At 45.0% G+C, this 25,262-nt stretch overlaps 5 protein-coding genes across 6 annotated transcripts; 3 read left to right on the forward strand and 2 right to left on the reverse strand.

Moving 5' to 3' along the window:
• On the reverse strand, positions 1–3,654 carry rrm1 (ribonucleotide reductase M1 polypeptide). Its single transcript, XM_037266957.1, has 4 exons — positions 3,549–3,654; positions 672–2,653; positions 397–585; positions 1–321 (listed from the first exon to the last, which is right to left on the reverse strand). The coding sequence occupies exons 1-4, from the start codon at positions 3,565–3,567 to the stop codon at positions 112–114; spliced, it is 2,400 nt and encodes a 799-aa protein (XP_037122852.1). The 5' UTR covers positions 3,568–3,654; the 3' UTR covers positions 1–111.
• A 663-nt stretch (positions 3,655–4,317) lies between these two features.
• qpctla (glutaminyl-peptide cyclotransferase-like a) lies at positions 4,318–8,820 on the forward strand. The gene is made up of 7 exons (XM_037268566.1): positions 4,318–4,831; positions 5,403–5,549; positions 5,666–5,959; positions 6,231–6,392; positions 6,825–6,924; positions 7,006–7,122; positions 7,305–8,820. Exons 1-7 carry the CDS (start codon positions 4,658–4,660, stop codon positions 7,448–7,450), a joined length of 1,140 nt encoding a protein of 379 aa, XP_037124461.1. The 5' UTR covers positions 4,318–4,657; the 3' UTR covers positions 7,451–8,820.
• Positions 8,821–8,895: 75 nt separating this feature from the next.
• six5 (SIX homeobox 5) lies at positions 8,896–15,484 on the reverse strand. Its single transcript, XM_037268560.1, has 3 exons — positions 14,739–15,484; positions 12,318–13,744; positions 8,896–12,155 (listed from the first exon to the last, which is right to left on the reverse strand). The coding sequence occupies exons 1-3, from the start codon at positions 15,416–15,418 to the stop codon at positions 11,476–11,478; spliced, it is 2,787 nt and encodes a 928-aa protein (XP_037124455.1). The 5' UTR covers positions 15,419–15,484; the 3' UTR covers positions 8,896–11,475.
• A 642-nt stretch (positions 15,485–16,126) lies between these two features.
• tbcb (tubulin folding cofactor B) lies at positions 16,127–18,595 on the forward strand. 2 transcript variants are annotated; one of them, XM_037268567.1, is made up of 7 exons: positions 16,127–16,300; positions 16,692–16,828; positions 16,933–17,076; positions 17,172–17,268; positions 17,376–17,567; positions 17,668–17,740; positions 17,822–18,595. In XM_037268567.1, the coding sequence occupies exons 2-7, from the start codon at positions 16,709–16,711 to the stop codon at positions 17,934–17,936; spliced, it is 741 nt and encodes a 246-aa protein (XP_037124462.1). In that variant the 5' UTR covers positions 16,127–16,300; positions 16,692–16,708; the 3' UTR covers positions 17,937–18,595. The 2 variants fall into 2 exon arrangements, with proteins under 2 accessions (XP_037124462.1, XP_037124463.1); XM_037268568.1 differs by having other exon boundaries at positions 16,127–16,289.
• A 47-nt stretch (positions 18,596–18,642) lies between these two features.
• clptm1 (CLPTM1 regulator of GABA type A receptor forward trafficking) lies at positions 18,643–25,186 on the forward strand. Its single transcript, XM_037268562.1, has 14 exons — positions 18,643–18,768; positions 20,713–20,864; positions 20,963–21,086; positions 21,200–21,358; positions 21,455–21,572; positions 21,649–21,734; positions 22,002–22,122; positions 22,203–22,447; positions 22,864–22,957; positions 23,039–23,229; positions 23,316–23,411; positions 23,488–23,623; positions 23,728–23,895; positions 24,026–25,186. Exons 1-14 carry the CDS (start codon positions 18,718–18,720, stop codon positions 24,202–24,204), a joined length of 1,920 nt encoding a protein of 639 aa, XP_037124457.1. The 5' UTR covers positions 18,643–18,717; the 3' UTR covers positions 24,205–25,186.
• Positions 25,187–25,262: the final 76 nt, after the last annotated feature.

Consider the following 25,262-nt stretch of genomic DNA (forward strand, 5'->3'; position numbering starts at 1 on the left):
TGTTAAAGATATGTGAAGGTTTTTATTGAATGAATATTAACACTTAAGAACAAAATTGCTGCTGTTCAACAGGACAATTGGAGTTAAATGCGAGTGGAATGGTGGAAGCCTTCAAGAGCCGCACATGAGGCACTCGTCTCTGTTCTCCAGAGAGCACACCATGGCGGCCGTGTTCCGCTCCTTGACGTCTTCCTCTGGAATTTTTTCTGCGGTGCCGTTGGTCAGGGCGGAAGTCTCCTTCAGTTTCTCCTTGTCCAGCGTGAACTGGATGGGGTTGGCGGCTGGCTTGGTCCGCAGGTAGTACATGCCTGTCTTCAGTCCCTGGGAGCAGATGGATGATGACAATTTAAAGTACACGCTAAGAAAGCTTTTGTTATGTGTAAATTTGACACGTACCTGCTTCCAACCGTAGAAGTGCATGCTGGTCAGTTTGCCGTAATTGGGCTCTGCGATGTGGATGTTGAGCGATTGGCTCTGGTCGATGTAGGCCCCTCGGTCGGCGGCCATCTTGAGCACCGTCTTCTGGGAGATCTCCCACACGGTTTTGTACAGCTGCTTCAGGTCATCGGGGATCTCAGCAATTTCCTGGAGAGAAGAAAAAAAGACTAGGATTAGGAATACAGTAACCCTCCTGCTATACTGTCGATTTTTCTGTTCTGAAGATATTTAACCTGTATGGAGCCGTTGTTAGCAATCAGCTGGTTCTTCATGTCCTCACCCCACAAACCCCTGTCAGTGAGATCCTTGAGCAGGTGCGGGTTGACGCACTGGAACTCGCCGGAGAGCACCCTACGCGTGTAGATATTGCTGGTGTACGCCTCGATGGACTCGTTGTTACCGAGGATCTGCGCGGTGGAGGCGGTGGGCATGGGTGCTAGCAGCAGGCTGTTCCTCACGCCGTGCTTGGCGATCTTCTCCTTGAGCAGCGCCCAGTCCCACAGTGGTGTGGGTGTCCGCTGCCACATGTCATACTGGAGGATCCCCTTGCTGACGGGCGAGCCTGGGTACGTCTTGTAGGCGCCGTGCTCGGCGGCCAGCTCGCAGCTGGCCTCCAGCGCTGCGTAGTAAAGTGTCTCGAAGATCTGGATGTTGAGCAGCTGCGCCTCGGGGCTCTCGAAGGGATACCGCATGAGGATGAAGGCGTCGGCCAGCCCTTGGACGCCGATGCCGATGGGCCGGTGACGCATGTTGGACCGTTCCGCCTCAGGCACCGGGTAGTAGTTGATATCAATGATTCTGTTGAGATTCTTGACGATGACTTTGGTGACGGCCGCCAGCTTCTTGAAGTCGTACGTGCGCTCGGGCGTGACGTACATGTTGAGCGCCACGGAGGCCAGGTTGCACACGGCCACCTCATCGTGGCTGGTGTACTCCACGATCTCTGTGCACAGGTTGCTGCACTTGATGGTGCCCAGGTTCTGCTGGTTGCTCTTGCGGTTGCACGAATCCTTGTAGAGCATGTAGGGCGTGCCCGTCTCCGTCTGCGACTCGATGATGGCGTACCACACCTGCTGGGCCTTCACCACCCGCTTGACCCGGCCCTCCTTCTCGTAGCGCGTGTAGAGCTCCTCGAAGTCTTCGCCCCAGCACTCGTCCAGGCCGGGGCACTCATTGGGGCACATGAGCGACCAGTCCTGGTTGCTCTCCACCCTCTTCATGAAAAGATCCGGGATCCACAGGGCGTAGAAGAGGTCTCGGGCGCGGCGTTCCTCCTTGCCAGTGTTCTTCTTCAGCTCCAGGAAGTCGAAGACGTCAAAATGCCACGGCTCCAGGTACATGGCAAAAGCACCGGGCCGCTTGTTGCCGCCCTGGTCCACGTAGCGCGCCGTGTTGTTGTAGACGCGCAGCATGGGCACCAGGCCGTTGGAGTTGCCGTTGGTACCGGCAATGTAGCTGCCGGTGGAGCGGATGCAGCTGACCGCCACGCCAATGCCGCCTGCCGACTTGGAGATGAGGGCACAATGCTTGAGAGTGTCGTAGATGCCCTCGATGCTGTCGTCTTTCATGGCCAGCAAGAAACAGCTGGACAACTGCGGCCTGTTGGTGCCGGCATTGAAGAGCGTGGGTGAGGCGTGAGTGAACCACCTTTCTGACAGCAGGTTGTACGTCTCGATGGCCGCGTCCACGCGCTGGCCGTGAATGCCCACCGCGACCCGCATCAGCATGTGCTGCGGGCGCTCCGCCACCTTGCCGTTGATCTTGAGCAGGTACGAGCGCTCCAGGGTCTTGAAGCCGAAGAAATTGTAAGAGAAGTCGCGGTCGTAGATGATTGCTGAGTTGAGGCGATCTTTGTGCTCCATCACCACATCCAGCGTCTCCTTGGAGATCATGGGTGAGTGGCGGCGGTTGAGCGGGTTGACATAGTTGAAAAGGTCCTCCATGACTTCACTGAACACCTTTTTGGTCTCCTTGTGCAGGTTGGAGACGGCGATGCGGGCCGCCAGGATGGCGTAGTCAGGGTGCTTGGTGGTAAGCGTGGCGGCGATCTCGGCCGCAAGCGTGTCCAACTCCACCGTGGTCACGCCGCTGTACAGGCCCTGGATCACTTTCATGGTGATCTGGGCCGGGTCCACAAAGTCCGAGTTGAGGCCATAGCAAAGCTTCTGGATGCGCGAGGTGATTTTGTCAAACATGACACGCTCTTGGCGGCCATCTGGAACACAACACCGATGCCATTACAACTCCCATCTTTGCAAAGGCTCAACGACAGCTTCTTGTAAATACTGTAAAACAGCTCAGTGGGCTAGTGGTAGAGTGTCCGCCCTGAGACTGGAAGGTTGTGGGTTCAAACCCCGGCCGGGTCATACCGAAGACTATAAAAATGGGACCCATTGCCTCCCTGCTTGGCACTCAGCATTAAGGGTTGGAATTGGGGGGTTAGATCCCCAACTGATTCCCGAGCGCGGCACCGCTGCTGCTCCCCTCTCCCCCAGGGGTGGATCCAAATCACACGGGGATGGGTTCAATGCAGAGGACAAATTTCACCACACCCAGATGTGTGTGTGACGATCATTGGGACTTTTTAACTTTTAATTCTGTCCACTTTATTGCTACCACAGGGTACACAAAGTTTGTAGTCAAAATTGTTCACACAAGTAAATTTGAGGTCAGAGTTTGAGGTTAAAGAATTACATTTAAAGTAGGCATAAAAAGTTGAACGTAAAGGTGATCAAGTATTAGCCCGTGCGCGCTTGCGCGTTCGTACGTTAACACCCTGGCGCCAACTATGACAAAGGACCCTCGAGAAAATCAGCCAAGAACAAGAAGGAAAAGACACATTGCATCCACTCCTGAGCGGTAGTGTTGTTAAAACGTCATTTGAACCAAACACGCTTGCTTTGCTTCAATGAATCCACCTAGAAAGTCCAAGTTTGCTGTTGTGTGCCGCCAACTAACTGCGCGTCGTACAGGCTCGACTTTGCCCGTGTGAGACAAATCAGCTCGCTTGCAAAAGGTATAATGACACAAATTGTTTGACTTTCGTCTTGCAACAGTGACCATATGGAAGACAAAACGGAAGAGACGAGGATCTGACGGTTGCCACTCACCTCTCTTAATCACATGCATCTTTGGCAACGAGTTGTCCTGTCTACACCGACAAAATGGTCTTTCGCCCGCCGAGTGCTGTTCGAACGCAAACAACAGCGCGGGAGCGTGGTTCCGTACTACGTAGTACGTACGTAAGACGGAAGAGGATTAGGGCCAGTGAAGAAATAAAACCGAGGGGTGACAGGATTCTGACTTTTTTTTCTCAGAATTCTGACTTTATTCTCAGAATTCTGACTTTAAAACATTCGCAGATTTTCGCCCGGCCTGTATTTAAGGAGGCGGGCGGTCCTCCGTCCTTGGATGGATAACATTCGCAGATTTTCGCCCGACCTGTAAAGTCAGAATTCTGAGAATAAAGTCAGAATTCTGACTTAAAGTCAGAAAGTGGGAATTCTGACTTTAAAGTCAGAATTCTGAGAAAAAAGTCAGAATCCTGTCACCCCTCGTTTTTCTTTCTTCACTGGCCCTAATCCTCTTCAGTTCCGTCTACCTCCCACTAACGTTATATTCGTAGAGAACCCATCGGCAACGGGAAAGCTCGGGCTCGTTCAAAAACAGAACAGCGATACGACACGTAAAATTTTTTTAAAGATATAAAACCGATATTAGTCCGAATGAAACTGAAAGGAAAAGGCTCATTTGTGTTCTGAAACTGAAAGGAAAAGGCTCATTTGTGTTCAGTCGTGTAATTAAGTCAAATGGGTGATTTGCACTCATTAACCAGATGGTGGCGGTAAGGATTCAAAAACGTTGTTTGCTAACTGCTATTATTAAAAGAAGAACGTCACAAAGCCAACAAAAACCCGGAAGTGAAAATACTTACAAAATCCACGCTAACCACGAAACATGTTGTATGTTATCTATTAGTTGTGGATTATTTGGTAAGCGTTAATGATGTTGTGCGACGATAATGTGTAATTGCCTTTAAAAAACATGTTAGAACAAGTTACGTCAACGTAAACTTAAGCGCTTGGAAGATGTAAAGCTTGTTTCTACGACTTGTCATCAAGTCCCGCCTCCTGTAGTTACTTGCCTCCTCACGTGCTCCATGTACGGACACGTAGTGATTTGATTTGGAACCCGCTGACTGGATCTCTGCACCGCTCTCATGTCCAAGTCCTCCAGGCGGCACATGCCCAGCCCGCGGCAGGGCACCGACCGTGACCAGCGGACAAGGCTGTGTCTCCTCGGTTTGTTCGTGGTCGCGCTGGCGCTCCTGTTTTACCTGACCAACATCCCCTTTGCGGACCGCGGGCGGGTTGCAGATCTGTACAAAGATAAGGTAAAACAAATGACATCTCATGGTACACATTTAGATGAACATTGGAATTGTCTCAAGTCATTCAAAAAATAATAATAATAATAATGGAGTGCTGACTGAAGTTATTCCAACTATTCAACAGTATTTGTCTTTAATCTCTTTACATTGTGCGGTCATAAAGAGACCAAGACGACCTATTAGAAACAGTAAGTACCATAGAAAAAAAGCTTTTTTTTTTAAATCAAAATGTTACAAATAGACAGGAAGAGTCACTTATAAGCCATGGAAATAAATACTCCTGGATTTTATGTATCAAAACACCTGTTCAACTGGTTAGAGAAGAACATTCTGTGCCCATGTATGGAAACAGCTGGTGCATTTAAAAGTTTCGAAAATATCCAATTCATTTCACTTTTAGAAGTTACAGTGCATTTTTGGTTCATCTTGAAGTTTACCCAAAAGCCCAAACATTTTTTTACTGTTGTCTCCTCATGAGTGAAATTGTCACAGTAGCAATATATCTCTCGCTACATGCAGAAATGAAACATTGTTGAATTTTCAAAGGTTCACTCATATTTTGTCGCCTTTCCAGTGGTACCACAAACACACCCAGTACAATGCAGCACAAATCCAGCAACTGGTATCTCAAATACAACTAAATCGCATATGGGAGAAACACCTGAGGCCTATCCTGATCGAAAGGCTCCCCGGGACGCAAGGCAGCAGGATGGTGCAGCAGGTAAATCTCAGTGGATTTATTTTTGTGCATCATGGCTTTGATTTTTGCAGTCTTTGATATATAGTGAAATTGATTCAAGTGTGATATAAAGTCATCAAATGCTCCTCCTACCGCAGCACATCATATCCACGCTGTCCTCGCTGTCTGCCGACTGGGACTTAGAATTGGATCGCTTTCTGTCTGTCACGCCAAAAGGCCAGGTTACATTCACAAACGTCATGGCTACTCTTGACCCCATGGCCCCTCGCAAGCTGCTGCTGACGTGCCATTACGACTCCAAGGCACTGCCTCGGGACAGCCAGTTCCCACACAGGGTGTTCCTCGGGGCAAGTGACTCGGCGGTGCCCTGCGCTATGATCCTGGAGCTGGCTACCGCACTGGATAACAAGCTAAGGGCTTACAAAAGACAGGTGAGTGGAAGGCTCACATACATTTATGGTTGTACCTCTTTTTTTTTTTTTTTCTTTTTTCCAGCTGGCTTTGTTGTTTCAATCACACAAAAGTCTTTATGATGTAGTAAAGCATACATTTGTTTACAGTACGTATAACAGGGGAGGAGCAATTGTCAAAGCAAATTATTTTTGCATCCCTTCAATACAAATGAAAATGAACCTACTTTGAAGAAATGACCTTTATTTCAATATAACCGTCTCATGCTCTTCTTTTGTTGTCTATTCACAGAGGCCTCAAGTCACTCTGCAGCTGGTATTTTTTGACGGGGAAGAGTCGTTTGAGAAATGGACCACGACCGATTCACTGTACGGCTCCCGTCACCTGGCTGAGCGCATGGCTTCCACGCCATACCCTGCAGGCTCCTTGCATACCACCCTGCTAAACACTGTGGTGAGGAATACAGTGGCGCTATGTTGCAGTTTATCTTACTGCAGCTTTTAATGAAGAGCTGGGATGTATTTGTTTGGATTATACTGCCACCGGGTGGCCAGGACAGGCACATCAGAATTAGCAACACAAGTTTTTGTCCATTGAATTGAAGCAAAATAATATGGGAAAAAACTTTATATATATATATTTTTTTTTTATTAAATGTTGATAAAGTGCTTCGTTCTTCTTTATTGGATATTTTTATGGGGCAATGCTAATTGCAGTATTTGGCAGGAAAAAAAATATATATATTTTTTTTCTAAACAGTAAAATAACTTAACTGTACAACAGAGCAAAAAATGCAATATTTTTGTCTAGGTTTTTTTTTATCGTCTTTTTTTATGTGAAAAAAACAAAACAAGTTACTGTATCAACCTTCGATTGACTTTCCAGGACCTCTTGCTGCTGCTCGACCTTCTGGGTCCTCCCAATCCAATGATTGTGAACCACTTTGAAAACACGGCACGCTGGTTTGACCGCTTGATAGCCGCAGGTACATGCACCAGGGGGGTTCACAACAAATAGAAGCAAATCGAATGTATGCTAACGCCCTTCATCGGCTTCTCGTTGACAGAGAAGCGCCTCCACCGTCAAGGTTTGCTGGCGGCGCACCCCCTGGAGCAGACCTACTTCAGGAAGGACGTGGTGGTTGGAAAAATTGAGGATGATCATATTCCCTTCCTCCGTAGAGGTGAATGATGCACATGACTTTACAAAACACGAACTAAAATATTGCTACTAAAATGCTCGATGCAGGTTTGATAAGACTGCATAGAAGATACAATTTTGCCCACGGTCAACAATATGAACCTTTGTGCCAGCGAGCCTTATTTTGGACTTGATGTTCCACGTTTCCCTGTCCATCACCTCCAGGCGTGCCTGTCCTCCATCTCATCGCCACGCCCTTCCCGGACGTCTGGCACACAATGGACGACACCGAGGAGAACATCCATCGTCCCACCGTGGAGAATCTGACCAAGGTCATCGCTGTGTTCCTGGCTGAATATTTGGGCTTATGAAGGCCACTTCTCATCAACTCTGAAGGAAATTGAAGGACTGGAGTGAGAAAATGTCACTGTCAAGTGGACACCAGCTGAAGAGCTGTCACCGCTGTGTCCTCGGTCAAGTATTTTTTTCTACTGCATACATGTTAGCAGATCTGAACAATTGTTAATTGCTTTTATTTCTCTGAACTCGGCCTTTCTCCTTACTCCCATAAATCTTAAATGCACAAATGAGACTTTTTTGAGGTCAATGTCAAAACACTGAAATGCAGTACAAAAAAAAAAAGATGGAATGTTTTACCCGCAAGAAATTGTGAAAATCTTCCAATTTGTCACTTTTAATCTGTATCAAACCAGATTTTTCCAGCAGGATTACTGCCACAGTTATTTATTGACCATAAAACAGGCACACTATTTCTTGACTTGTCACGTTCTTGAGCCATAGTTTCTTAACGTATTCATTGATGGTGACTGCAATACATGATTAAGCATGGGCCAATTACCGGTTTGACAAGTCAAGGTTTCACGAACCACGGATACTGGCTGTCACTGGTAATGAGCTCTCTTAGGATTTTGCTGCTTGCAGGGTTGAGTAGTTAATTGCCAACATTTTTTTTTTTCTCCTTCCGAGCAGTTACACACGGAGGTAGGGAGCAATACAATGGTAAAAAAAAAACATCTTTTTTACTCAAATATTTCTCAAAAAAAGGTCATTTTAGACAAATAATTTTAATACCGTGATATCATTTTTGCTCATTGTTAAAACCTAATATTGGACCATGCCTAAACATGATGTATTTCAGTAAGCGGAGGGACCAAGTTTCTAATTTGGGTCATAGCTGAAAGAGTTTGGGGACCAAGGGTTCCTCAGTGTGACCCAAAAGTCACTACATGTTTCCTTTTTTGTTTCAGGTATCATTCAGATCACAAATGTGAGGCCATCAGCATTTAACGGCTCAAGCTTTGCACTTTTTGTAAGCACACCACCCTCGCCAATTGACATTGGAGCAGCGTTGCAAAATCACTGACATTTTTCTGTGATCGACGGCAAAGGTATTCATGTTTTTTTTTTTTTAAACTAGATCCACTACAACTGCCATTGCTGAAAACACCAAAGTTGTAGAGCAACTGCTTTTGAGCGTTGGAAAACATCTTGCCAGACAGCAATACAGAATATGCAAAGCCTGAGCGGTCAAATGTTAACGGTAGATGAAATGAAAGAGAAATGCAGAGTAACTTTTGGCTCATCCTGCACAACCTGCTTCACACAGTACAATATGTACTATGTGTTTGAGCCTTCATGGAGTGTGTTGCATGAAGTGATATTTAGAAATAAACTTAATCTGTAAATTTACTGGAGGTGTTTATAAGTGTCCAAACAAAAACAAAAAAATCCGGGTTAAATGCACAGTTAAAACTAAAGACTTTGAATGGGGAAAATCAAGCGATTACACTAGAAGTCATATAAATGTACTTTATTACATCGGCGTGTAATATAAAAAATAGAATGCATTTAATACAAAAGAGGAGAAAACAAAACAAGTGATCCCTTTTCAAACACTATCAAATAGTCAATACATTATCTTTGGTGAATGCTGGAGTTCTTTGTGTGTGTGTGTGTGTGTGTGTGTCCGGTAGGAAAGCTAAAACTCCCAAACATACAATTGTGCATTTGCCCAAACAGGCTTGTTGTATTGATGTGATTTTAGTTAGAGATGGCTCATGCACCAGACAAAACATATTTGACATACAAATTCATATTTCCCTTTATCCCTCTGTTATTTAAATGCTTAATACAAATGATCTGTCCATCTGTGGCGACCGCTTAAAACATTTATTTGAACAACTGATGAAAATGAATGTCATTTTCTTTTTTCTTCAAATAAAACGCGAAACACCAATGGACAAGATGAGTTTTGGTTTAAATGTACAAACAAAACAGACTTGTATAGAAAGTCTACACACCCCTGCTCAAATGCCCGTTTTTCATCATTAACATTTTAACACTATTAACGTGGCCTGTTTTCATCGACAATAATAATAATAATCTGTGGGTGTTGGGGAAATCATAGAACATCAGAAATTTGTGGTTAATCCAATTTAACAAGAATGTGAATGCGATCGGTTATTTCTAAACACAGCCACAACCTGTTAAGAGGGTGTGCACACTTTTACAACCACATCCCAGTTATTTTTATTTACCCCTTTTTGAAAAGATTTTTAAAAATGGTCGTGTTGTGTAGGTCACATTGAATTTCAGAATGAATCACAAAAAACACATTTGAACAGGGGTGTGTAGACCTTTTATGGCCATTGTATGTTGCCACAAAAATGGCCATAATGTAACGACAAAGACTTTAAAAAGTGTGTGTGTACCATTAATGGCCAAAATGTTTCACCGCTGACAGTGGAAGGTCCACAAGACCATTTCAGACTTGAATTATGGAATTTTTTCCACAATTTTAAGGTCTTGTGTCCAAATACTGTTGTAGCAACGGCGTAAACATTGTATGAATGCAATGTGCAAAATATACAAAAACACATCAACGTATTTTTTTAACCGGAAAATGAAAACCACACAGACGACTATTCCAACGCGAGTCTCGTTCGGTTGCAGACATCTAAAAACATTTGATTCAAAACGTATAAGCTTTAATATAAGGCACTTTTTGTTGTGTTTTAGTGTCACGCAGCATCAGGATGTCAAGTTGAGAAAGGTAAAGCTTTCGTTGCGCTCCTACGTTTTTACCAACTTGAGACACTTTAGTGTCCTAGAAGTATAAAAATTGCATAGTTGATGTTAAAAAAAGGGCAGTCGTGTTATTCAAGTGGTAAATACAGCTCATAAAATACAACTGGATGTCCCTGGAAGCTTTACAAACGTACATATTGTGTCACATAAAAATCTGGACTCCTTGGTAGTACATTATAAACAATAAAAACAAAAATAAGCATTTTTGGATAAGTCAGCCAACACCCAACTATTTCAAGACCTGTGCCCTTCCCAGATGGTCTGCTGAATAGTTGACTGTGTTCCCTCCAAAACTATGACCGACGACTGCACTGCCAACAAAAAGCCACCACACACATCCACAGTGCAAGTGTAGCGAAACATTTGAACCAGCTGCAAGAACAAATGCGGTCGTACTCATTCCTTGCACAACGGCCATTAATTCAATCTGGATGCAGTTTGGTTTAACAGAGCTATTCAAAGTGTGAGATGCCAAAAAACTCCGGAAGGCGCAGCAGCTTGAGAAATCTAAAAAATGTATATAAAGTATTTGGAAATCTCTTATTTGCTTCTTTTTTTTTTGCGTTCTTAAAATGGACAAGAATATTCCAGAAAATATGACCCAGAAAAGCTGCCTAACAAGGTTGAGACGGACAATCATTGAGGTATCAATCTGCTAAATTTTCAAATGTCAGTTTGAGAAATTATTTTCCTTGAAATTGCAAGACGTCCTTGCAAATATTTGATTTGTTAAAATGATACAGAAGTGAATGTAAACTAGAATCCCGTGTTACATTACGTACAAAATATCCTGTAGGTTGTTTGTTTTGTGGCCTAAGGAAGCCGCATGCGAACCTAGTGTCGGTTGACGTACTTGTGGTGCATTACCAGTACCTCACACTTTGAAAAGCACCACTACTCTTGAAACTCTACAATTTTCTATCAATAGTAGGATGTCGATTTTGGTGTAGCTGGTGTTGGATTGCTTTCAAGCTCACTCGCAGACTGTAGGCGCATACAAGTGTGAATGATTGTCTTTAGGTGCCCAGTCAGTGATTGGTGGTCAATCCAGGGTGTGGTCTTTAGCTCAAAGTCATCTGGGACACACTCCGACTTTCTAGAAAAGGCTAAGCGGTAGAAAACTGATGGATGGATGGATGTCCCATGTTGTCCATTAAAGCTGAGGTGCCAGCTGAGGCTGCGATGGTTGTACAAGAGTGAACAGGTCAAGATAAACTAGCAAGGCACCATTTGATTGTTTTTTCGGTGGTGTGATCGTTTTTTTTCCAGACGTGGTCGGTAAACATGTCTACAAGCCCAGATCATCATCCACAGGGACCGACTGAAGCTGAGTCAGAATCTTGGTCTCCCCGTCCATCTCTTCGGTATGCCCTAGTGGGGAGCTGGTGTCCTGCTCCGGAGACGTGCTCCCCAGAAGCAGCGCCTCCCCACCCGGTAGACCCAACAGAGCTGGATCAACAGCTAGGTCCCCCTTCCCTCGTCCATCAAAGAGAGTCAGACCGGCTGAGGCAGAAAGAGGTAGCGGGCTCCAGGCCGGCTGGGACAACTGCATGTTAGTCGTCACCCCCCCTCCGTACATGGGACTGAGGGTAAGCATGCTCTCCGGCGAGAGAGCATTTGGCGTGGTAGGGGCGACTGATGGGTCTAGCGTGGTCGAAGAGGAAACTGTGGACGTCTGGGTGGCTGCACTTCCACTCTCTGTGGTGTAGTACGGGGTGGGCGGATTGAGGAAGTTCAGAGGAGACGTTGCGAGGATGTTGGTGGGCTGATCGGGGGTGCTTGAAAGCTGGGACGTTACAGGGATGTTTGATGCTGTTAGACCAAGGTTCATACCATTGGCTGGAAGGGGGGAAGGGTCAGGAACTGGTTTCAAAGGCAAACTAGTAAGTTGAAAGCCAGCCGGGATGGTCAGAATCAGCTTCCCTTGCTGGACACTCAAGTAAGGGCTTCCACTCAGAAGAAGGTTACCTACCACAGAGGCACATAATAGAGAGGGTTAGCATTAGCATTATTATGTGCAGACATGGTGTAGAGAGATAAAATGATGTTGCCACAGGACTAAGTGAATTTACAATGATGTACGACAATAAATGAAGAACATGTTTTCAGCAGACAATTGACAAAGGTCACCTTGAGGTGCAGAAGGTAGCTGAATGATCCCAGAATTGAGCAGATGCATACCAGGATTCACGTTGGTTGGTGGGCCCACACTCTGAATCGGTCTCAGTTGGTTTAGCCTGAGAGGAGTTTGATTGATTCCACCATGCGCTGAAGCCAGGATCTGCATAGGCACTCCGGCTGAGGGCATGGACAGAGAGGGACTGGCAGGAACCACCTGGGGGAACGAGATGGTGGAAGATGTCTGGATGGATGAGACCGGCACCAGCTGGGGGACGGATAGGGGGACTAACTTGGCTGGTGCAGTGGATTTTGCCTGCGGTACTGGAACCACTTGTGTTGGGGAGGAGATAGAAATGACCTGTGGCGACTGGAGCTTCGTGGGGGAGGAGTTGATGGTTTGGGCCCCAAGTTGCCGGGTCACTTGTGGGAGAGGAGTACTAGGTACCTGTGAGATTGACACGATGGTTGTGGAACCATCAGCTAAGGGTGTAGAAGCATCCAGCTGCCTGGTCATTGTGGGAAAGCCTTGGAAGTTGATTGCTGGTGACGTGAGAGAGGAAACTGGGACTAGCTGAGGACGTTGGGGCATCTGTGCTATGGAGGAGTGCTGAACCAACTGGGATACCGGTATACCCTGAATGGAAGGCACAACCTGGGGCAAGGAGAACACCTGAGGGGTTGAGTTACTGGAGTTGACCAGTGAGCTCGAAGGGTTTATCTGAGAGGCTGAACTGGCAAAGACGATATATTCTCCTTGCTGACTTGAGAGGGGCAAGGCAGAGCTAGTGATGGGCAAGGCCTCCTGGCACTGGGGGGTTTGTGCAAGAACCAGCGAAGGAAGGCTGGTTGGCGGTGAAGGTGACGAAGAGGAGCAAGCTGGCTCACTACTTTCTTGTTTTATCATGTCTTCTGGCACGGCGATAAAATCCATCGCACTACTTTGACTCTTGGATTGCGCGGGAAGAGTGATGACTGATGTTGGGTTGGAGACCGGTGAAGCGTGACTGTTAAGGACAACTGCTGGAAGACTGTTTGCTTTGGTGACTAGGGGCAAAACCTGCTGATCTACCAAGGACACCGCTTGCTGCGGACCGTCTGGTTTGGCTAGAACCTGAGCCCCGTTTACTATCAAAGGGGAGCTGGCTACTTGACTCAGGGTGACTTTCTGGCCATCTCCCAAGCTCAGCCCGTTGATGATGACACCAGCGCCGGTACCGGAGATGAGGGAATTTCCATTGAACAGTATCGGTTGGGAAGCTGTGAGGAAGCCGCCAGAGCCGTTGACGATCAGCTGACCTGCCGAGGTGCAGTTGACCGCTGAGAGCGAGATGACTGAGGCCTTGGCGGCGGCGCCGGCGGCGGGCTCCTCCGCTTTGTCTGGGGTTTCATCCATAGCGCTTGCCTCATCCTCACTGCTGTGGTTTCCATCAGACTCACTGAAACACCAAAGCGATGAAGAATGTACTTTTAGTGAGACAGAAATATGAATGAAAACAGATCTGTGCAAGTGCAGCAAGCAGACCTCACAGCTCAGAGGTAAGCCATCACTAAGACTTCTTGGCTTTTGATTTTGGGAAAGTACGTATCTTCCAGACCACCACAAAAACCTTCAATGATAAGATAAGGTTGGTCTTATCTGTTCCCTCTTTTACATGGTGTAATGCTTTGTGTTTTCTTCCAACAGACCTTGGAATAATAATTGTTGGCGCTAGGGTGGTTCTGGATGGTGAAAATTGAATTAAGCAGTAAAATTCACTTGTTTTGATCCATCTCGGGGGCTGCCATTTTCCCTTGCTGTCGAGTGAAAATAACATCGCAGTGCCCACGGTTTCTGCTTGTGAATGCCAACTGACCAACCCTTAACATAAACACAATATTAATCAGAATTCTGTGTTTACACTAGTGGAGGCACATAGAAAATATTTTCAATTATTTTTTTTACTCGACTTCCCCTTTGAGAATTGTGTTTTGAAATAGTATCCAAATAAAATAATATGTAGAAGTGATTTTTGCAGCACTGTATTGTATTTTCTTTGTTTTAAAATAGTGATCAAGTACAAAGAAATACGTGGAAGTGATTTTTGCAGCACTGTATTGTATTTTCTTTGTTTTTAAATAGTATTCAAGTAAAAACAATTTTTTTAAAAATAGTATTCAAGTAAAAAAACAAAAATTGTGTTGTATTTTCCCACATCCCCGTTGCTATTGCCATCTGCCGTGTGTGCGCCAGTCAGGGCAGAATGTGATTTTTCAGGACGCTTGAAGCTTCTCACATTTCATAACAAAGCATCACGCTCTGCTGTCACCTCGAACGTGCGTGGATAGATAGATCGACTGAAGTCGGACACGCTTTGTTTACATACACAACCAAACGGAGGTCAACACAAGGGACGTCGAACAATATGGATTCGTGTACATGCGTGTTCTTACCTCTTGCAGTGCGTCCCAGGCGGGGTTCTGTCCCTCTGCCGCCGGTTCTTGAACCAGTTGCTGACCTGCGTCAGGGACAACCCGGTGACTTTGGCCAGGTTCTTCTTCTCGTCCGGAGTGGGATACCTGTTGCTTTTGTAGCACTCCTTCAGGGCGTTGCGAGACTTCTCCTTGAAGCAGTAGACCGTCTCTTCGCCGTCCCAGATGGTCTTTGGCAGTGGAAACTTTTTCCTGAGTCGGTACTTGTCCACGGCGCCTAGGCTGCGGCCGCGGGACCTCTCTGCCTCCTTGTAGCGGGCTCTCAGGTAGAGGTCCTGCAGGAAGACGTGGTTGGACGGCTGGAAGTCGTGGCTCTCCAGCAACGCGTATAGCTCCTTAAAGTGTTCCCTGTGGAACGCCACCAGAGCCTGGGCCTTGAGCAGGGTCTCGTTGCCACGTAGCAGCTCGGACGAGGGATGGATGGTAGAGAGGAATCTCCACAGGCGATCCACATTGCCCGCCTGCAGGAGGGCCTCGCACAGACACGAAACCTGCTCCGTGGAAAAACTCACCGCGGAGAGCTGGAAAGTTTGAAGCAAGCGTTCGGCCACTTGGTCCGCGTCTTTCTCGTCCTCCGCGGCGGTGGGCTCCTCTGCGCTATTGTCGGATTGTTCTGTGGACTCCAGAGACAAGGAAGCCATTTTTTACTTGAACTTTTTTTTCCCCTTCCTCCTCCTCCGCCTGCTCGCTCCTCTCTCCTGCACTAGTGGAGCCGAACGTGACAACCAGGCAAGGACGCGCCCCTTTTCGCCCCTCAGCGAGCACAACAAAAGTTAGTAAATCAAATTGTAAATCATTTATCCATACCGTTTTTTTTATTTATTCACTAAAATCCCGTTTAAAAAAAATGTGTTCGCGTGTTCCTGTTTTGTGTGCGCGTGTGCTGTTTTTGCATAAAAACTTTGCATCCACTTCGCTTTTCATTTGGCCATTTTATTCCGTTTTTTCCGCCCCAAAGTGATTATTTTCGTATTGAGACATGAATTGCTTCAATTTCTTTGAGTTTTGTTTTACCCCTGTCCAAAGATTGCCCCTTTGTTATCTATTTAACGTGGTCTTAACTAATGTTCTGTGCATGTTGTCAAAATACGTATGTAGTTGTAGAATTATTTAACTGGTCAGAAGTAAAACTATTTATACGGTGGGTTTGAGTTTAGTAATACTGAACAATTTTGCAGAGCGCCATCGTGTGACATTTGCAATAATTACATTTCCCTGATTGGTTATCAATATGTCAACTGGCGCTTTTACCTTCCACTTCCGCCACACTTGAAACCCAATTGGTCCAACTGTTCGTACTCTGATGTGATTGGATGACTGAATCTATAAGGGCGGGGACATAATGACGGAAGCCGGAATTGTCATCACCAACAGCGAGCAGAGCACCAGCACCACTTGACGACAGGAGCTGACACATTGTTTGGGAAAACAACAACGTGACTTATAGATTCATCAATTCTGATCTACTTTACAACGCTCTACTTTACAACGCAACCGCGGTCTCAATCAAAAGTAACATATTTGTAAGGAACTCTCAATAAAGTTAAACCGTTCATTTTGAGTTTCTTTGTTGCCGATGTTAGCCACCCCAGCAGCTAATGCGTCCTGTGGCTAGGTGCTGTTTGCTATTAGATGTAACCGATAACAAAATGTGAAATAATGAGTAGCACTAAGTCGACTACGGTCGTATTTGTTAAACTGTAACGTTTGTAGGAAAAAATTAGACGTATATAGTGTTAAAATGCTGCCCAGGAGAAGTAGGCGTTGTCTTCCTTTTTACTCCATTGCGTTAAATGGAGACAGTCAATGGTGATCAAAATGTACTGGTAGTTATGTTTGATTTGCTATTAAGTCTTGTATTAGTTAACCATTGTGTCTAGATTGATGAATTCCTCATTCTATATTTTTAAACAGCATCGGTGTCGGAGAAGATGGATGGTTCAGTAAAGGTTATTACCAATCCCACTGTCAATGTGCGCCTTACGACCACCATATCCTCCTTTGAGGTGAACCGAAGGTTTGATCGAGGCATCACCATCGCAGAACTCAAGGTAAGCCAATTTCTATGAATGTGCATCAAATGATCTGTCATCTAAAAACTTCCTCAACTGGGTGTAGAGATGCTCATTATTTATTTGATATATCTACGCATAAGGGCAAACTGGAGATGGTGGTGGGTGCCCTTGCCTCCAGCATGGACCTGGAGTTGTTCAGCACGTCGGACCAATTGTTGCAGAAGATGGACAACGACAACGCTTTACTGGGCTCTTATCCTGTGGATGACAACTGCAGAATACATGTACGGGGGCTGTGCTTTGGTTCCAGTGATGATTAAGAGAAAGTGAAAACTGGGTAGAGTGAGCGTTTATTTCTGTAACTGCTTTTCCTCTTCAGGTTATTGATCGAAGTGGGGGCCAGTTGGGAGAGTTTAGCGATGTCACCCAAGTGGAGAAATTTGCTCTGTCAGACGATGCTTATGAACAGAGAGCAGGTAAGTAAGCTTAAAAACACATGTCTATCGCCTCTTTTCAAACAATCACCAGAATGAGTACATCAGAGCCATAACAGATTATCAAGGGTTTGTTCTCTCCGCTTTAGAGTCGGCACGATCCTTCATGAAGAAGCAGTCCCTCGGCCGTTACAATGAGGAGGAGGCGGCCAAGAAGAAAGCTGAGAGCATCGCAAAGGAGAAGGAACAGAAGGCGGCGGCTGAAGCCATTTCTGTGGGCAGCCGATGCCAAGTCCAAGTCCCTGGGCAGCCCACAAAGCTTGGCACGGTCATGTTTGTTGGTAAGGCCGAGCGTATATGTGAAGACCTGGAGTGTTTGTGTTCTGATTTTTGCCCCCTCTTGACCAAGGAAGTCATACACCTGATTATCTTTTGTCACAGGCACCACTGATTTCAAGCCAGGCTATTGGGTGGGTGTCAAGTACGACGAGCCGTTGGGGAAGCACGATGGCAGGTGGGAGCGCCGTTCCACACACATTTAACACGCCGGATTTTTTTTTTTTGGCTCGTTTCTAATTGTCTTCTTTCGTCACAGTTGCAATGGGAAGCGCTACTTCGAGTGTGAGAAGAACTACGGGGTGTTCGTGAAGCCACTGAATGTGATGGTGGGAGACTTTCCAGAGGAGGATTATGGTTTAGATGAGATGTAGAACTGCGAGGTGTCAGAGATGATGGAAGGACGTTGGCAAGAACCCGTTTTCTCGGCTTGGCTTTTCCAATAGGCATGAACCGCAAATAGTTGACATTGAATTAACAGGTTTTTGTTTTAGCTTGAAATTTCCCATATTCTTGCCAATGCAGTAGAAATAGAAAAGGCCTATTTGGTTGCACATGATTTTTTTTTTTTAAATTACTCCCTTGTGTATATCCGACGTACCTGTTAAATCGCATCATTTCAAAAAATATCCCATCTTTCTTATCCCTTGCTTCATGCCAGCGTGTATGAAATATGTATTCTGTATTCATACTATGTGTGTGTACCACAGGAAGATATTTGCTTCCAAACAATTTGTTTGTGTTAAGCAATCAACATCAAGCCTCCATGTAGATACATTAAGTATTTCCTCTTATTTTTATATTAATGAATTCCTCTCATTGAAAATGTTTGCACTATCAACGTGTGTTGTGTTTTTATTGAAATCCTGCAATGGAAATCTGAAATTTAACTGAATAATAGGCAAGAAGTAGTGATAGGGTGCTAGAAAGCATTACATAAAAAAAAAAGAACACATTTATGATGTAAGCCAAAACAGTCTTGTATGCACAAATATGGTCAAAGCAAATAAAAAAAGACGTCAGAAATACGTAACATGCACTGTCATTTTTTTTATATATTTCTTTGGCCTCGCCCACCACGCCGGTGGCGATTCTCTCGCGAGATTTCCCCGCGACGTAGCAGCGTGCTTGTGTGCGCGACAGAGACAAGGGAAGATGGCGACGCAGGAGAGCCAAGCGACTATAGCAGCCGTCAGCAATGGCGAGGTAAAATCAGCCACCCCGCCTTGACATATGCGTTCCGTTTCTCCTTTTCACTGACAGGAGGACCGCTTTTCCGTAACAATGTCGAGTGTCACGCCGCTGCCGTTTAAAGCGGCCGGGTGACATTTGTCAGAGCCGGTTGCTTTCGAAACGCGCCCCCCCTCCATTACCCCCCCTCCTTCCTCCGGTGCTCTTGCTGACAAATTCACGCTGTTGGCGTGCAAGACGAGTGATCCCAATGGACAGATTCTGCCTGGAAGGGCTACTAAGCTCATTGCTAACTATCTCCCCGGTGTCAGCTAGCTACCACAAGGCCTCGGACTAGGGAACCATTCAGCCTCGGGACAGTCCGCATACGTCACCATATCAAAGCATCGTTCACTTATCAAAGCATCGTTCACTTATCAAAGCATCGTTCACATGTTACAAATGGGCTAACTCCTTATTTGTCATTGTGGTCGTCCTGTGATTTGGGCGTTTTGAAAAATACTGATTTTGGACATCATCTGCTTTTTAGGTTGGATCTCAGTCAGTTTCAACTAGATTGCCTAAAGGAAATTAAACTGGAAAAAGTAGCGCAGTAGTGGTCTAAATCGACACAAACATCAAATTTGGGTTTAGCAATTTAAAAAAAAAACGTTGGCTATGTCCCTCCTAATATTGCGATTGGAATTTAATATGAAATTAATTTTTCAAGGTCCTCTTCCCAAGTACAATTAATGTTGTTACTATAGACGGTTATTAGTGGCTTAAATAAAACTGAATATTTTTAAAGGACGTCTTGGTGAAAGCAGCTTTGGCACAATGTCAATCATGGTGAACTGGGTTAATATCCACGTTTAGAATGAAAGATCCGCTAGCTAGTTATGACTAGCGTTGCCCTGACTGTAAGGACCATTTCTGCTAATTAAATTAAAAAACGAGTCAGCCTAAAGGCAAAACTCGCGTCTGGTCTATTCTGCCCTCAAATTAATTCTTGGATTCTCCCTGCTGATACAACATGAACAGAACAAATTAGAGCACTCAATTCTGACAGTTTTTAATTTTGTTTGATTCAACTGACTACTTAATAATGTGTTTTGTACTAAATCGGTTTCAAACATTCGCTGTTAGTTTGAGGATGTGTGTCATCTCGCCATGTTGTAATCAATTAAACCCGTGTTTCCCTTGAGTTTAACCATGCCGGAATAGGAAAAAATCCTTTCATGAAGTGGATTTAAACATTACAAGAGCGCCACTTCTCAACAAGCGGTTAATTTATAATCCTTGTACACCTTTTGGAAATGTATTGTCTTGATTGAACTCCCATAGATAACCACTGTGTGCGCGCACGCTTGTTCTGAAGCCTGCTAGCGATATGTCTCATTCATGCCTCGGGTGTAAAACAAAATCCCTTTCGCGCCACTTCAGGGCCGTAAAATGTTGCGCATGAAGAATGGGTGACTTATTTCCTTCCATACCTCAAAGCACTCTCCAATCAGGCTTATCATTTACTTGTTGCACCTAACCGCCATGTCATGTCTCCACTGGCGAGAAGCAAACTCTTTTGTCTCCCATGTGTTGAAAACAAAGGGGAAGATTAAATGTTGAGATAGCCAACGGGTCCCATGACTTTGCTTGTGCTTGTCTATTGTGTCGTTTGAATAGAAAAGTGGCCTTGTTTGTGTTGGTGGACAGTTCCGTTTTGTTTGACAGCACTGAAGGGTGGAATGTGTCGTTTAACAGACAAACTTTGAGATTTTTATTGAATGATTACATCATTGTTTATTGTATAGCCCATAGGAGTGTAAAAGACAATTTGGTATTGGTGACATATTATTAGGCATGGGCCGACATTAGATTCTAACAGTATGGAGGCTTAGGAAAATGCACATTAATCAGAGCAAAAAGGGTGTTTGTTTTTTTTAATCCGTGCGGAACTGCTCACCCCCTTTTTTTGTGACGCAGGTTAGCAGTAATGGAAGTGCTGCGACAACGGACGGCCAGATTGTGCAGACGACCGAAAATGCACTGGACCCCCAGCAGCAGCAACAGCAGCAGCAGCAACAACAACAACAAGCACCTAATGCCTGGCAGGTCATTAAAGGAGTGCTCTTCAGGTGCATACCATTTTTTTTGTTTTGTAATTTATAAGTATTGCATTCCTATTGATGGACGAGAATTTTCTCACTGCTGCTGTTAAATTATGTACTTGTAGAATTTTTATCATCTGGGCCATCAGTAGCTGGTTCCGTCGAGGGCCGTCCACTCCAGACCCCAACGCAGCGGCTGGAGCACCCAGAGTACCCAGCAGGAACCTTTTCACTAAGGACACCCTCATGGTATTATTAATAATAATTTATAACATTTCATTTTAGATCCCCTAGTCACTTGCATTTGAGCAGCAAAAAGTCAAACCCCCTGTGCATCTCTTCTTTTCTCGTCATGCCTGCAGGACCTGTATGTTTACATCTCTCAAGACGAGGTGTTCACCGACTTCAACAACACCGATTCTCTCTTCTGGTTCCACCGCGACCTCGTCTACGGAGACTGGTCCATGGGGGACGATGGGGACGGCTGCTATGAGCACTCTAAGGAGATGGCTATCCCCGAGGTGAGACCGTCGGAGGTGGGATCAGGTGGAATGGTGTTTACAGTGGAAATTAGCAGACACCATGTGGCATTTGATGAACTCTGCGTCGACTTGTAGGCGGTGCAGCAGAACGGCTCCCTCTATATTCACATCTATTTCACGAAGAGTGGACTGCACCCGGACCCAAAGCGCAAAGGGCAGTATCGCAGACTGGCGACTGTTCATGCCTCGCGAAGTACGTCATCCATTTTTAGACACGCAATTTCTGTGATTGCGTTGTCGTGGTTTACGGAATTGTTTTGGTTTTTCAGTGCTAAACAAATTCAAGCGGAGGAAGTTCATGAAGACCAAGAATCTACTCACAGGGGAGACGGAAGCAGATCCAGAGATGATCAAGGTGAGTCTGCGGTTTACGACAAAGCTTCCGTTCTTAGTCCAGTTCAAAATATTAAGTACGGTTTTATCCCAACATGCTCTGCAAACTTAATAAGCAAATACAATGAAGTCAGTTTGAAGGTGCAAATCTTGAGTCGACCGGGCTATTTAATTATCAAGGTGGTTTAAAGTAGATGGCAGCGATGTAAACGCTCACTCGAGAGTAAAGCCAAAGCACTTCAATTAACGCCAGCATTCTTGACACGTACGCAATTTCATCTCCTCTCAGCGGGCAGAGAGCCACGGTCCAGTGGAAATCATCTCTCACTGGCACCCCAACCTCACCATCAACATGGTGGATGACCACACGGCTTGGGTAAAAGGCTCCGTCCCACCCCCGCTGGACCAGCGTAAGTTCCTCCACTGAAACACGAGAAAGATTTGACGTCCGAGCTATATCACGACATTCCTCTTCTACTTCTTCCACCAGATGTAAAATTTGATGCGGTGAGCGGCGACTACTACCCGATAGTGTACTTCAATGACTACTGGAACCTTCAGAAGGACTACTACCCCATCAATGATACCTTGAGCACACTGCCACTACGCCTCAACTACTGCCCGCTGTCCTTATGGCGCTGGCAGCTCTACGCTGCCCAGAACGCTCGCTCGCTGTGGAACTTCCTGCCTGAGGATACCTACGAGCAGTCTGATGAGGATCAGGACTCTGTCAAGGTTGGGCGGACAATAAAAAAAAAAAAAAAAAAATCTCATTTCAAAATATTTGCTGTGTTTTCTCTGGTTTTCAACTTAACGACATTTGGATACGAAGAAAGCACCGGCGGAGTTAGAGGGGGGGGCCGCGGGGGCACTGAAATATTCTTGAAATATGCCGCCAGATAATTGATAATTTTTTTCCAGGAATTGTTTTCCACATTTTCCCCCTGTTCCGTCATCTGTAACATATGTTGAATTTTTAATAATATTTTGCGGACTCCCTGAAATTTCCATTACACTACCATATGAAAATTTATTATTTTTATTTAATTTATGATAAAACTGTTTGTGTAAACAGTATATAATGTACTCAATTTATTTCCATTTCTTATTTTAATTTTTTTTTTTTTTTTTTTTAATAATTTTTTTCAAAGGTGGCCCTACTGGAAACCAACCCCTACCTCCTCGGACTCACTATCGTGGTCTCCATCGTGCATAGCATCTTCGAGTTTCTGGCCTTTAAGAACGGTAAGCTTACAACAACCATTCTCTCTGTACGTATGTTTTGACGCTTCCCTCACGCTTTTCCTCCACTCTTTCCTTCCCAAGACATCCAATTCTGGAACAGCAGACAGTCATTGGAAGGCCTCTCTGTGCGCTCCATCATTTTCGGAGTGTTCCAGTCGCTGGTGGTGCTCCTCTACATTCTCGACAACGAGACCAACTTTGTGGTGCAGGTCAGCGTCTTCATCGGCCTGCTTATCGACCTCTGGAAAATCACCAAGGTCATGGATGTCAAAGTAAGTCAACTCACACTCATTTTTTCTTTTTCTTTTTAATGAATGCAGCCGTTTTCTATATCAATGTTTGTTTTCTTTTTCCATAGTTGGACAGAGAGAATAAAATCGCAGGATTATTCCCGAGACTCGTGTTCAAAGACAAGTCCACATATGTGCAGTCTTCAACCAAAATCTACGACGACGTGAGTGGAGACGACTTTTCTTTTTGCGGATGTTATGTGGTTGATTGTGACCCGGTTCTTCTGGTTCTGCACTCAGATGGCCTTCAAGTACTTGTCATGGCTGCTTTACCCTCTGTTTGGCTGCTACGCCATCTACAGCTTATTGTATGTGGAGCACAAAGGCTGGTACTCATGGGTACTAAGCATGCTCTACGGCTTCTTGCTAACCTTTGGTAAGTAAGCTAACGGTGTCGATTTGAGCTTTGCTTTGACGGCCATGGGCATGTATGAAATTAGAAATGAGTCAAATAACACATCTCCCTCTCCGTGTATTTAGGCTTCATCACAATGACGCCGCAGCTATTCATCAACTACAAAATGAAATCAGTGGCCCACCTCCCGTGGAGGATGCTCACGTACAAGGCGCTGAATACATTCATCGATGACTTATTTGCCTTTGTCATCAAGATGCCCATGATGTACAGGATAGGATGCCTCAGAGACGGTACATCTCTTCAATTTCACTCTCTGCTTCGAAGAAGCGAGCGTGCACTGCTTGTGAGGGGGAAAAGAAAATTGGTGATCCGCAGGTCACTACTTAAGAAAATGCAGTAACGTGTTTGTCCTTTTTGCAGACGTGGTCTTCTTCGTCTACCTGTATCAGCGCTGGATATATCGAGTGGACCCCAACAGGGTCAACGAGTACGGCACCAGCGGAGTGGACCAACCGCAGCAGAATAACGCAGCAGCAGCAGGTGATGCCCAGGCGGCAGCCATCACAGACAAACCAGACAAGGAGAAAAAGAACGAATAAGCAAGACATCGACGCCTTCCCCACACGTTCGGCCTCCCTGGCTTTCGGGGCAAAGAGGACTTGTGAAAATTAGGCAGATGGGGTCGGCTGTCAAGGACAAAAGAGAAAGGAAAAAAAAAATGCAGTTCAACTGTACTCTCCGATTCCTGTATGGATCCACAGAGAATCATCTTCATTGTAGACTTGGTAAATTTTAATTTTTCTTCCCCACCCGCTCGTTTTACAGTTCATGTGAAGTAAAACAAAACGTGATGTATTCTGTTTGATTTTGGGAGGGTACAGTGTCTTGGAAATGAAGATGGCGGAGTTTGAGTTTAGACATTTTTTGTATACATGGAAGAAAGAAGCCTAGTGAAGCATTTCTTCTTTGTGTAAATCCCATGTGAATCTAATTTTCATTCCACGTGAGAATTGAATTGTTGGAGGAAAACTGGAAAATCACCTTGGGATGATGCCAATGGGACATCGACAAGACCGTGACTACGACCTTTAATTTTAAACAAATTGTTCATGTTCTAAACTGGAACAGAAAAAAAAGCAGCCTTGTTGGTATTAATATAAATATAAATATTGTCAATGAGTTTTCTTTTTCCTTCATCGACTCATTCTTTTACGTCCGTCCTCAACGTGTACAGAATTCCAGCTTGTTAATGAGTGCCAATGTCCAAAGTGTCTAGCAATATTTAATTTACAAATCGAACTCTGGTAACACTTCTCTTGCTGGGTGTTTCATGTTAACACTCCAAAGCAGTTCACATGCACGCACAATTGCTGTCCCTTGTTTTCATTGTGAGGGCTGTGGATCTCTAGCAAAACAAGCTGCCATGCTGCTACATAATGAATTTTGAGTATTCATGTTTATAGTAAAACAAGTGTGACTGAAAATATCTAGGCAAAGACCTTTATTTTCTCAACTCGCTGTTCCAAATACGAAAAAAAACAATTGGACCAAGTTGTACTTTCACTTTTATTTTTAAGCGCTGTTAACACTAAATCACCTGCAGATGTCGCTTCATAACCACGATGGTGGCATTTTTGTGTAGTGAAGTATACAAATA

This window comes from Syngnathus acus, chromosome 13, assembly GCF_901709675.1.
Source record: "Syngnathus acus chromosome 13, fSynAcu1.2, whole genome shotgun sequence".
NCBI classification, from domain to species: Eukaryota; Metazoa; Chordata; class Actinopteri; order Syngnathiformes; family Syngnathidae; genus Syngnathus; species Syngnathus acus.